Genomic DNA, 12,210 nt, shown 5'->3' with positions numbered 1-12,210 from the left:
CTTCCTCCTTCCTCCGTCTCATCTTCCTCTGACTCTGGCTCGATTTCTTCTCCCGGTCTCTCCCCAATAACGCACCTCTCCGTTCCCCTCGCCTCCGATTCCTCTCTCTCTCTCTCTCTCTGTCCCTCTCCTCTTTTACGACTGATAGCTTCAGATGTCCCACCTGACAGTTTTTAAATTAAAATTACATTTTTTTTTAATATTTAATATTATTACACCATCAGACCGCCATTACACTTTTCCTCTCGCGCACCCCCTAGAGGCAGCTCGCGCACCCCCAGGGGTGCGCGCACCCCACTTTGGGAATCCCTGTACTAGAGCATCTGGAGAATGCAGAAGCTTATATTCATGAAAACATAATGTTTTCTGCGCTCATGGAGGCCAGTGGTTCTCAGCTGATCTGGCTGTGGGACCCACAATCACTCCTTAATGACAAGTCACGGCCCAAAGAGATCGTCTTATGATTTTAGTTTCACAACTTGAGCGTTGTACGTACTGCTCTGCAGTGTCTTTCCTCATCTCAGCCCCCTGTGTCATGGTTCATCTCACTCAGTCAGAATGCCCATATTTGATTGGCTGAGCTGCATCACGTGATGTCGTTCACTACCCGACATACCTCTGCTGTTAAGCTTCGTTTCACGATAGTCACGTGCTCGCCCACTGACCAATCACAGCACACTCTGCACCTCGCGGCAGACACTGAGCGTAATGCTGACGTCATTATAGGCCGGCGAGCAGGCTCTGACACGTCAAAGAATACGCTCAACATGTCAAACTAAAGATCTGATTGGTTGAAGGATATGACAATCAACAATATCGTCCCCGTTCACTTGAACTGCAAATGGATGCAGGCCTCCGTCTGCAGGACTGGGTCTCTTTTCTTTTTTTTTTCTTTCTTTTTTTTAACCTTTATTTAAAACCTGTTGACAAGACAGGCAGCAACACAAGAAACACATACTTACAGACTTCTTACCTAGAGACACAGAGGTGAAATCTGATTGGATAAAAGCTCTACTTAAAACAAGCTGCACTGGAAGCAGAGCAACTGAGGAAGACCGTAGCTGTGCAATGAGAAAATAAGATAATGGGGAAAATATTTATATAAATTATAATACATGTAGTGTGTTGGGAACGTAGAGGGGCGTGTTTGGTTTATCAGCATTTAAGAAACTGAATTTTTGACATCAATAGAATTATTAATGTAAGTAACAATTATTAATGATTATTAATAACAACGGGGCACCACCCTGTAAACAGAGACTAATAACCAAACGATAAACTAAGTCTCATAATTAGTGGCCACTCGTAATGTCAATAGTCAGGTGTGACTACACATCCGAAGTGACAGTGAAGGTTTATGTTCGTACACGGGCTACTACATCCAGATCTTATTACACAAATATGCACAAGTAATCACAAACGACTGCTCTTTAAAATATAACAGAATTTATTAAATCGAAATAATAAGTGATCAGATCAATTAATATCACAACCAACAACGCTATCATACAATTTTATGTGCCTAATATCTAAACAAATGAATAAAATGGGTGATGATGTATGTAATACAAGTATGTGTGTGTGTGTGTGGGTCTGGATGTGGAAAGGAAGGGGGGTCTTAAAGCTATAGCTAAAGACTACAAAGATGGCGGCGTCGAGTGACGCCGACAAACAGGGAGGGGCCTTAAAGAGCTATAGCTAAAACCTACCACCAGAAGGCGGAGTCGAGTGACTTAGACAAAATGGCGAAGGGGGGTGGGGGGGAGGGGGGTCAGCTATATGTGGTTGCGTGTGTCGCCGCACACGTGTGTTAGAACAATAGGTGAGAGTTTCACCCACAATCCGGAGCTCTATGTGTGTGCAAGTTACGGAAAACAAGAGGAATAAAAGGGCAGAGAGAGGAATCAGAGTTTCTGTGTGCGATGTCGCGTTGTAGTGAAAATGAGGATCGCCGATCGTATCTCACACAAGTTGGCGTTGTCGCTTCGCGAACTGACGACACTTATGCCCGATAGTCGCGTTTCCACACTTCACTCACAGAATCGATTCAAGGAAATAGAGCAAGAACAAAAAATGAAATAAAATAATCCCAAAAGCAACAGTCAAACAGGAAACGCACAGTACGACGGGCCTCGGAGCTCCGTCGACGATTGCGCAATCTCTCAGCAAAACGAAAACAATGACTTTAACACGACAAAAACACGGGAATAATAACATATAAATGAATGGCCTGAATTTAATTTAAGTTAATTTAAGCTAAACTACGCCCAGACACCGTAACTCTTACTATGAGATGCTTCGTGGCAACGTTGTAGAGTGCTGTCGATGAATGGTTTTTCCTCCTCCAGGAGGAAAAAGAAAAGCGTGAGTCTGCTGCTGTTTCGGCGTCGCTGGTGAGCGGCTGCTGTTTCGGGCCGGCTCGCTGCAGAGAGGAGGGCCTGTGGTTTCCAACGTCGGCTGAGACACGTGTCGGTTCATATCTCCCGGTAATGGTCGGTGAAGGAAGAGGTTTTGGTCTCCCTAGTACCGTGGCGTGTACACGAAGGTGGGGAGCGGCGCGTGGGAGGAAGGATGCTTCTCGTGGGCCGAGGCCTTAACTCAGAAACGACGTGGTCGGTTTTCGACCAGCGAAATGGCATGTGCGTGCTGAGATGAGTGGGGGTTGAGGTCGATCGGGTCCTCTGGTGATTCTTCTTGGGGACCAGATGGAAGTCCAGAGCGAAGAGACCGATTTTGGGCTGCGTTGCCGCTTATAAGCGGGTCTCTGCATACAGCGGGAGACGGCTTGTCGGCCAATGAAAGGTCCACCTCCGCGGTGGACCGAAGGTGGAGGTGTGGTCATCTCAAGGGGGCAAGGATCAGACCCTAGGTCATTTGTGAGGAGGGGAGGCCCATGTGAGGGACTCAACCAGCCAGGAGGTGGCGCCAGAACCCCAACAAGTGTATTTAAGAAAAATGATTAAATCATAAAATAGATATAGCTTTGTGATTCTGTTTAGGCCAACAGAGAAGGCCTTGCAGGCCCTGACAGCCTGCCACTGGTAAAATGACATGTTCACCCTGTAGAACATCAGTCAGGAACTAACAGATTTGTTAAGTAGAAAACTGAGTCTCATGCATCTCTTAGTTAGACAGTCTGATCATAGTTGTATTCTATGTGCAACCTGTCTAGATTCTCACATCATTCCTGTCTTGGTCTTGAAAAACACGCACACACACTGTGTATTTGCATCCAGTTTGACTCAGAACTGTGGGTTTAGAGCAGGGGGGTCAACCTTTAACACTACATTTTCTGCTTTTCCCAAGCAGCCTGCAGACACCAGCTTCGTCGCCAACTGGTCCGCTGACTTTGGTTCAGTGTCAGCAAATGAGGATGCTGCTCCAGGAGTGGAGGCCCCTGCTGTAGGGCTGGAGGGGGCACAGGGTGGGGCAAATGGGGCTCAGGACTTGCCCCAGACAGACGGCTGGCAGCCAGATGCAGACACAGCTACACCTCCTCAGGACAGTGAGGTAGCCACAGAAGCTGAAGATGAGGTTAGCAGCTGGAACTCTCAAACTAACCCCGACCTTCATTCCTCTGCAGTTAGAGGTGATGAAGTTGAGACAAGGCTGTCAGACTCAGTGGGAGATGCAGGGCAGGAAGATCACAGGAAGTCCACCCCAGGACTGATATTTACCAATGAGTATGGTGAACAGATTGAGGACAGTACAGAGGACAGAGGGGACAAGTGGTCCAGGTCTCCAGATGGGTCTGGGTCTGAATATGAGACCGCTGAGGAGTGGGGAGATGGATGTCAAGGGGGAGGCTGGGCGAGTGCCGATGATGAACTTTCATATGAAGATTTTCCCCCAGTGAATGTCTCAGAGGGGTTGGGTTGTAGATATGATGGTGTAGCAGCAGATCGTTCTCAATCAGTAGAACAAGATTCCCCAGAGAGCGATGCAGCAGAGCTGCCAGGAAAAGTAACTGATCTCAAATCAGTTCATAGTGATCCTTTTGCTGAAACACAGGGAGGAGGTGCGTTTGATTCAGATCCTTTTGCTGAAACACAGGGAGGAGGTCTGTTTGATTCAGTTCCCTCACCTGTAACACAGGAAGGAGGTGCGTTTGATTTAGATCCTTTTGCTCACAAGGGGGGGGATTTTGAATTTGATCCATTTGCTGCGACCTCAGGAGAAAGTGGACTTGTGCCCACTTGGGATGGAAGAGGTGGGTGGGATACAGACCCTTTTGCCAGCACTTTCCCAGCAGCCTCTTCAGAGACTGAGGGTCCTGCCTCCAACGCCATGTCCTGGCAGGAAGTTAGTCACAACAGTGGCTTCGGCTCTTCTGTCACTCAACAAAACTTTGCTTCTGCTGCTTTCTCTGGAACAGCAGAGGGAATTAAAGATGTAGTCCTTACCATAATTCACAAAGAACCAGAAAATTCAGACATGTCCGAAGATGAGTCTGCAAACCGGAGATTTGGGAAGTTGTACCAAGAGATAGACACAGAAAAGGAAGAGGTACTTGACTTCCTCCCGTCTTTATTGTGGTAGATTAGTATAGGGTAGAATAGAAAAAAATGAAAACCCATTTTCTGTCTTCTACCTTCCCACAGTTTGAGAACCGAAGTGAAAGTAGTTAGAAAGTAGTAGAAACCTGGATCCCAGCCTGAGCTCCTCCCACTTCTCCTCTTGCCTGCTTTGTCTGCTTGTTCATTTGATTCTTTCATTCACACATCGAGTCTATCGTTACAGCTCATCTTAGACTTATTTTACCTTCAAACACTAATTTGTATCTTTGCAATTCAATTTAGGTGACCAATGCATTTAATGGATTTTCACAGGTAATTGTTCAAACTAAACTTGAATTTGCACCTATTCTCCATCGAAACATTGAAATTATTAGTTTGCAGAGATTAATTCAACTGTTCTGATTACAATTTACACATATTTTAGTTGCAGATTGTTCAGAGCTATTTCAGTCAACAGGGACTTCTGATATTAGTTAATTGTAATTTAGCCATTCAGCCCTCCAGCTGTAAGTTTCAATCTTTCAGATGTTCGTTAACTGTCAGTGGCCAGGTCTAACTACTGAACTTATCTTTCGTCTTTGAGTGGAACAAAGAGGTCAGAGCAGAGGTGAGAGGTCACTGCAAAGATTAGAAGTTGCTGCAGAGGTCAGAGGTTGCTGCTGATGTTAGTTACTTTAAAGTAGACATTGACCCTAACTGCATGCTTACATCATCAGACCCTCAGAAGCCTTATTCCCTGTACGTCCTGTATCTTCATATTCTCTAAAGACTCTTCTTCTCTTCTCTGAATGAAAACAATCATGTATTTCCAGATTGTGATTGGCAGTTGTGACTCTTCTTCTTCTCTGCTTTTGATACATGCTCCCTGAAGGATGCCACTGTCCCATCATTCTTTGCTGATTTTGATAAGATGGTGAGTTTTAAATTGAAGTACATCTTGCGACTTGGAATGGTCTATTCATTTATTTTATGTACTCTTCTGTTCAGCAGTTCTATCCTTCAATCAGTTTTTTGCAATATACATTGTACTTTTTGCCCACATTTGTGCCAAGTGTATCTCTTCTTACTGTTTGATCCATAGTGCTTTGTAACCTCAAAAATATAATTTGATCGGTATAATCGGTACTGCAGAAATGAAAACCAAATGCATACGGATCAATTAGTTTTCATTTATATAGAACAGATGGAAGTGAAAGTGTCAAAGATGGACACAATCCTCCTGCTGGGGCAACTTTGGTAAAGTATGTTTATTATAAAAACAACAAACACTTCTGTATTACTCTGTTTCCAAAAGGCAACAGGTCAAAATATGCTATAAAAGGATAATTGTTTATGCTATTAAACTAAAAATATGAAATAAGTAGAATAATAAAAAAAATGAAATGAACCCATTAGGAGCAGTATTTCAATTAGCTTAACCTTGAATAGATATTCAAAGCACCCAAACATGTATGTATTGCAGTGCGCTAGTGTGACATAAATGTAACGTGGTTAAAGCACACAGAGTAAATATTTGGAGTCATTAGTTCTGTTATATCTGAGCAGCACTATGGAATATGGCCATAACGCCAAGCCAATGTAAATGCAGATTGCTTCTGCAATTGGTGGATCCCATTCGGTTTTTGCATCTAATGTGGTAATGAGGACGAGGTTTACTTTTTCCTCCTTGCAGCGATCGGCACATCTATGCGTTAGCTTGTTGTGTTAGCCACATATCATTTTTTTGCTAACGGCCTACAGCTAAAATATTTCGGACAGAACTTGCACTTGTGGACTTTAGTTCTGTATTACGTACATCAATCGAATATACCATTAGACCCGGTACCTAGACGGTTCTGCACAAATAGACAAACTGTTACAGCCAAAGCTAGTATATATATAAAAAAATTATTAAGAAAAGATTTACATTCTGTTTTTGCATCATTTATAAATAGTAAACTAGTTCTTATATCACCTATCCACCATTCTGCTGGCATTTCTATTTTTTGTAATAATGGGATCAGTGAACTGGTTGGTTTCGTTTGGCTTGATCGATAGATATAATTGAGTATCATCTGCATAACAATGGAAGTTTATGAAGTGTTTTCTGATAATATTGCCGAAAGGAAGCCTATATAAGGTGAATAAAATTGATCTAAGCACAGAACATTGTGGAACTCCATGACTAACGTTGGTGTTCATCGAGGTTTCATCATTTACAAACTGAGATTGATCTGATAAATAGGATTTAAACCAGCTTAGCGCGTTTCCTTTAATGCCAATCAAATTATCTAGTCTCTGTAACAGAATGTAATGGCAGTAAAGACAGATTGATAATAACTAGTAATGAGGTGCTAACTACAGGTAAAACGTCTTTAAACAGCCTCGTCGGGATGGGGTCTAAGAGACGGGTAGAAGGTGTTGACGTAGAAATTGTTAAAGTCAGTCGGTGAAGGTCGATGGAAGAAAAGCTAGGTTTTTGCGGGTTTGCAAATGAAAGGTGTTGTGTACGGTATGGGCAGTACTTTCAACTTTTATGCATGTTGAGATGAACAACACAAGCAGAGATGAAAGCTGGATGAGTATTCATGAATGGTCCATTTAGACATGTAGAATTCTGAGCCTTACATTAAGTTTCATGCAACAGAAATAATTTTAGGGTTGACCATTATCTTTCTTTACAAAAGAATGAAGTTACCGCAGACTCAACCGACGATCCAGAAGCCTCAGTGACAAAAGCTGCTGAGGAACAAGACAAGCCTTCATCTCGCCCTGCTAGTGAGAAGCTTCCAGCGCCACCTGCTGGTGAGGAGCTTCCAGTGCCACCAGCTGGTGAGGAACCTCCAGCGCCACCTGCTGGTGAGGAGCTTCCAGCGCCACCTGCTGGTGAGGAGCTTCCAGCGCCACCTGCTGGTGAGGAGCTTCCAGCGCCACCTGCTGGTGAGGAGCTTCCAGCGCCACCTGCTGGTGAGGAGCTTCCAGCGCCACCTGCTGGTGAGGAGCTTCCAGCGCCACCTGCTGGTGAGGAGCTTCCAGCGCCACCTGCTGGTGAGGAGCTTCCAGCGCCACCTGCTGGTGAGCAACCTCCAGCGCCACCTGCTGGTGAGGAGCTTCCAGCGCCACCTGCTGGTGAGGAGCTTCCAGCGCCACCTGCTGGTGAGGAGCTTCCAGCGCCACCTGCTGGTGAGGAGCTTCCAGCGCCACCTGCTGGTGAGGAGCTTCCAGCGCCACCTGCTGGTGAGGAGCTTCCAGCGCCACCTGCTGGTGAGGAGCTTCCAGCGCCACCTGCTGGTGAGCAACCTCCAGCAGTGGGAGCTGGAGGAGAGTTGGAGGAATTTAGAGCTTCCTCTGCTGGTGAGGAAGATATAGCAGAAGGTTCTGGCAGCCTGAAGGAAGACAAGCCTGATGTAAGTGGAAGTAAATACTCACTAGCCATCATCACTACCATCATCATCATCATTCTAACCCTGTCTAACATGGAAATTGTGGGAAATATTTTTATATTGCATGTTTGTCCAAAATACAAACTGATGTGTTCTGAGTAATATCAATATATTTGAATACATTTCAACTAATATGCAGCAGAATGTGTGTTAACTCCGTATGTGACTGTTCCTGTTTCATGAAAAAAATTCTGTTTGCAAACAGATTCCTCCTGCTGACGAAGCTGAAACATCTGCAGGTGAAGCAGCGCCATCGGTAACTATCACTCAACTTTCATTATGACCGGTAATCAAAACAAGCATTAAAAGCAATCAAGTTAATTATCATTGTGTTTCAATTCTGAATGGGTCTGTAATAATCAATAATAAATTTAAACCCACTGTCTGAAAGTATTAACCCTTGACCATTAACATTAACATGACCATGAATAGACAATCAACTAACCCAATCAGACACTACAACATGTTCTTCATTGAATTTTAAATTATGATCAGTAACGTGGCGATACAATACATAATTAATTTAGATATAATTAAGTGTAAAACATTCAGTTATGCTTCTTTATTTATTTATTATTATAACTCAGAGAAAGTGAAAGGTTACTAATGTGAGATTACATTTTTTTTGTCTTCAGGAAAAGATGCCAATCCCCTCCGTGGTGGTCGAGCCGGCCTCCAGTAATGAAGGAGATGACGACCGTGATGCTGACATCATCTCTCCCACTCTCATCAGTGACAACGGTGTAACAGCTGAAAACCAGACCATCAAACACATGAATCAATCTGGTGGAGTGTCGGGACTCCCTGATGACTTCCTCTACAAGGCGGGTCTTCCTCCAGAAACCAACTTCTAACGTTTAAAGCAGATAATTCTAAAATACACAGTTGATGTGCTGTAATGTTTTTTTCAACATGAATAATTTACATGCTCAACCTGTTGTCAGCAGAGGGGTGATGATGTTTTTCTTCCTGCAGGTGGAGACAATGCATGACTTTGAGGCTGCAAATTCAGATGAGCTGGAACTTAAAAGAGGTGATGTGGTGTTGGTGGTTCCCACTGCTTCAGTAGAGGATCAGGTGAGAAGTGGTGGTGAGACATTTTGGTCTGGCAATTAAAAGCCACCAGCATACAGGAATGAACATAATGTCAACAGTAATTTAGGCTGATAGTAATTTTGTGGTTGTTGCAGGATGCCGGCTGGCTCACAGGAATCAAAGAAAGTGAGTGGTTAATACTTGGCACTGGTGCTCACAAAGGACTATTCCCAGAAAACTTCATACAGCATTTGGAGTAAGAAGTCTCTTCAGCTTGTGGAGAGAAATGAGCAGAAATATGAGACATCTGTGTCCAAGCTGTCCAGTCAGCATGTAGCCGACACCTAAAACACCTTGTAACCTGCTGCAGCGGTCTGCTGGACAACACAATGGTTTGAAACTCTACAATCTACAAAAACTAAAATTCATGGTCATAAAAAGTAGTACTATTCCTAGTATAACTGAAAATTACTAAGCATGATGTGATAGTATGGTCTACCCTTCTCTGGAATTGAGATCTTTTTTGTTGCTTTTTAAAGAAAAAAAAAGTATAATGCATTGGGAATGTTGCAATTTCTACATGTTCAGGCACACAAAAAGCTATTGTTTTTGAAGAAAGAAAAAGAAAAGCCTTCTTTGCACCAAGTGTGTTGTACTTGTTATGTTGCTCTGCTATTCAAGAATCTGTAGTGCTGTGTTCTATTTCAATGTTCTCAAGTGTAACATTCTTATTTTGAGACTTGTCATAACTGTAGCCCTTGAATTACTGAGTGTGTTTCTATTATATCATTGTTGAGCGTATGTAGTGATTTTTTCTTTGGCATATGTGGTGATGAGTTAAGTCAGTAACAAGTGTTGCTTTGTTCTTGACAAAAGAATGAGACATTTATCATCTGAGCATTGACAAAGAAAGCAGTGCACATCCAGCATGAAAATCTCAAATCTTTTATCAAAGTAAGTATTGCAAAAAAATATTCCCACAATTGCAAATATTAATGTTTAGCTGTATAAGTCACATGTGTTATTAAAATTGTATTTGCAAGAAACGGAGCCAACCAGAAAACTATAAGTGTATGATCACAGGTAAGCTATTAACAAATGCAATATGCAATCTATGTTGTTGATATATTTAAGGTCTCATATTGCTATAGTTCTTTAGATGAACAAATATGATGTCACTTCCTTTGATATTAAAGTTTAATCTTAATTTAGACCTTTTTGTGATGCACATTCCATAAATATTTGTCATGGTCAATAAATAAGAGTTATTGAGATAGAAATTGTCAAATTTTTCTTTGGAATTGGGTGATTGGAGAATCATGCATTGTCCATGAAATCTTTATTTTGTGTGCGTGGTTTAAGTTTGAGTGAAATCGTATACCCATAGATCTCCCCGCGTCGTCCATCGACTCCGCAGTTGAATAGATATCTAAGGCAAGGCACAGGATTGCGCATGTCACTCAGCATCCCCCCAACCATATGTACTTTGACCGAGTGCAGGTAAGGGGGTAATAACAACGATCATCAAATTGATGATGCTCCAATCGTCTAAAACTTTTTTTTAAATTTCTTGTGTGTGTTTGTCTTATGTCTGATGTGTATTCAATTTGGAGACTGTGGCTCCTTCCTTTGGTATGGGTGTTGTGACGGTTCCCTGCCATATTCCTGGTTTGTGTGCGTGTCCCTTTAATGGCAGGATCCGGGAGATTGCAGACTGGAGACACCTGGGCCAGTGCTCCAGTATAAAGCTCCGCCTTCCTGGCAACAGGGCTCCGCTCTCCTATCACCCCATGGAGGAACGAGAACGGCTCTTTCCAGCCACCTTTGTCGTTTGATGTATTGTTATGTCGAATAAAACGCTTTGCTTTTGGTAACCTGTCTGCATCTCCCTGATTAGGTTATGACTGTCAGAGCCAGGTCGTGACAGTTTGAGGCTTGTCCGGGATCTGGACCGTTTGGCGGTCGTTAGTGATGGTGAGATGAAGCCTCATGAGGCATCGAACCACTTCAGCCAATTGGTTCAAGAAAGGGTTAATTTCTCGAAGCTTCATGTGCACACGAAACCACCTACTGGCCAAGTGTATAATCACAGGCAGCTGTATCTGAACCACATAATGTGATGCATTGAATTTTTGTGTCTGTTATGGCTGTTGAGAATGACTGAATTACAAAAATGTATGACCAAATAATTTCTGTACATAAATTATCACACGTGCATAATAAAATATTGGGGTTAGGGTTAAGGGGTTAGGGTTAATTGGGAGGGTTAGGTTTAGTTAAGAGCGGGGCCCTCCTAAGAGGGCCACGAGGGTTAGGGTTGGGTTAGGGGGTTAGGGTTAGGGGTTAGGGTTAGGGGTTAGGGTTAGGTAAGGGAAAAAAGTAATTCTGCCTACCAAAGGGGTAGGCAGAGAGCACGGGCACATACAGTGTATCCTGCTCCCTCTTCCGCCTCCAAATAAGATGACTATTTTTGTTTTTCCTTTAGGCCGCTGGACAACATTTTTGAGTTTTCCTTCCGGCGTCCACCCGCGGATCACCCCTCCCCAAAGTCCAGTCCTGAAATCAGGTAAGTTGAGGGTAAGTACCCTTATGTTTGGCAGAGATCTGTCCATTAGTATGTAGCTACATATTCTCTGCGCCCCAACTCCTACATCAACTGTTTGAGCCAACACTCTAGCATCTCCAAGGCAGTCGTTGGTGTCCAGTGTGCTGGGTCATCCGGTAGTAGGGTTAGGGGTTAGGGTTAGGGTTAGGGGTTGGGGTTGGGGTTAGGGGTTGGGGTTAGTGTTGGGGTTGGGGGTTAGGGGTTAGGGGTTGGGTTTAGGGTTTGGGTTTAGGGTTGGGGTTAGGGGTTGGGGTTAGGGGGTTAGGGTTAGGGGGTTAGGGTTAGGGGGTTAGGGTTAGGGGGTTAGGGTTAGGGGGTTAGGGGTTAGGGTTGGGGGTTGGGGGTTAGGGGTTGGGGTTAGGGGTAGGGGTTAGGGGTTAGGGTTAGGGAAAAAAGTAATTCTGCCTACCATAGGGGTAGGCAGAAAGCACGGGCACATACAGTTTTATCCTGCTCCCTCTTGCGCCTCCAAATAAAATGACTATTTTCTGTTGTTTTTCCTTTAGGCCACTGGACAGCATTTTTAAGTTTTTATTTTGGCGTCCACCCGCGGATCACCCCACCCCAAACTCCAGTCCTGAAATCAGGTAAGTTGAAGGTAAGTACCCTTATGTTTGGCAGAGATCTGTTT

At 43.7% G+C, this 12,210-nt stretch overlaps 1 protein-coding gene across 1 annotated transcript in view; it reads left to right on the top strand.

Annotated features, from left to right (window-relative positions):
• The window catches only part of amph (amphiphysin), a 33,773-nt gene extending 23,571 nt beyond the window's left edge, over positions 1 to 10,202 (top strand). The window contains exons 15-21 of the mRNA XM_079285783.1: positions 3,310 to 3,534; positions 5,389 to 5,430; positions 7,184 to 7,903; positions 8,145 to 8,195; positions 8,575 to 8,763; positions 8,915 to 9,016; positions 9,130 to 10,202. Coding sequence (XP_079141909.1) covers positions 3,310 to 3,534; positions 5,389 to 5,430; positions 7,184 to 7,903; positions 8,145 to 8,195; positions 8,575 to 8,763; positions 8,915 to 9,016; positions 9,130 to 9,234 — 1,434 coding nt within the window. The 3' untranslated portion in view covers positions 9,235 to 10,202. The remainder of the gene's footprint in view (positions 1 to 3,309; positions 3,535 to 5,388; positions 5,431 to 7,183; positions 7,904 to 8,144; positions 8,196 to 8,574; positions 8,764 to 8,914; positions 9,017 to 9,129) is intronic.
• Positions 10,203 to 12,210: the final 2,008 nt, after the last annotated feature.

This window comes from Melanostigma gelatinosum, assembly GCF_949748355.1.
Source record: "Melanostigma gelatinosum genome assembly, chromosome: 15".
NCBI classification, from domain to species: Eukaryota; Metazoa; Chordata; class Actinopteri; order Perciformes; family Zoarcidae; genus Melanostigma; species Melanostigma gelatinosum.
This window is presented reverse-complemented; position numbering and strand designations above follow the sequence as displayed.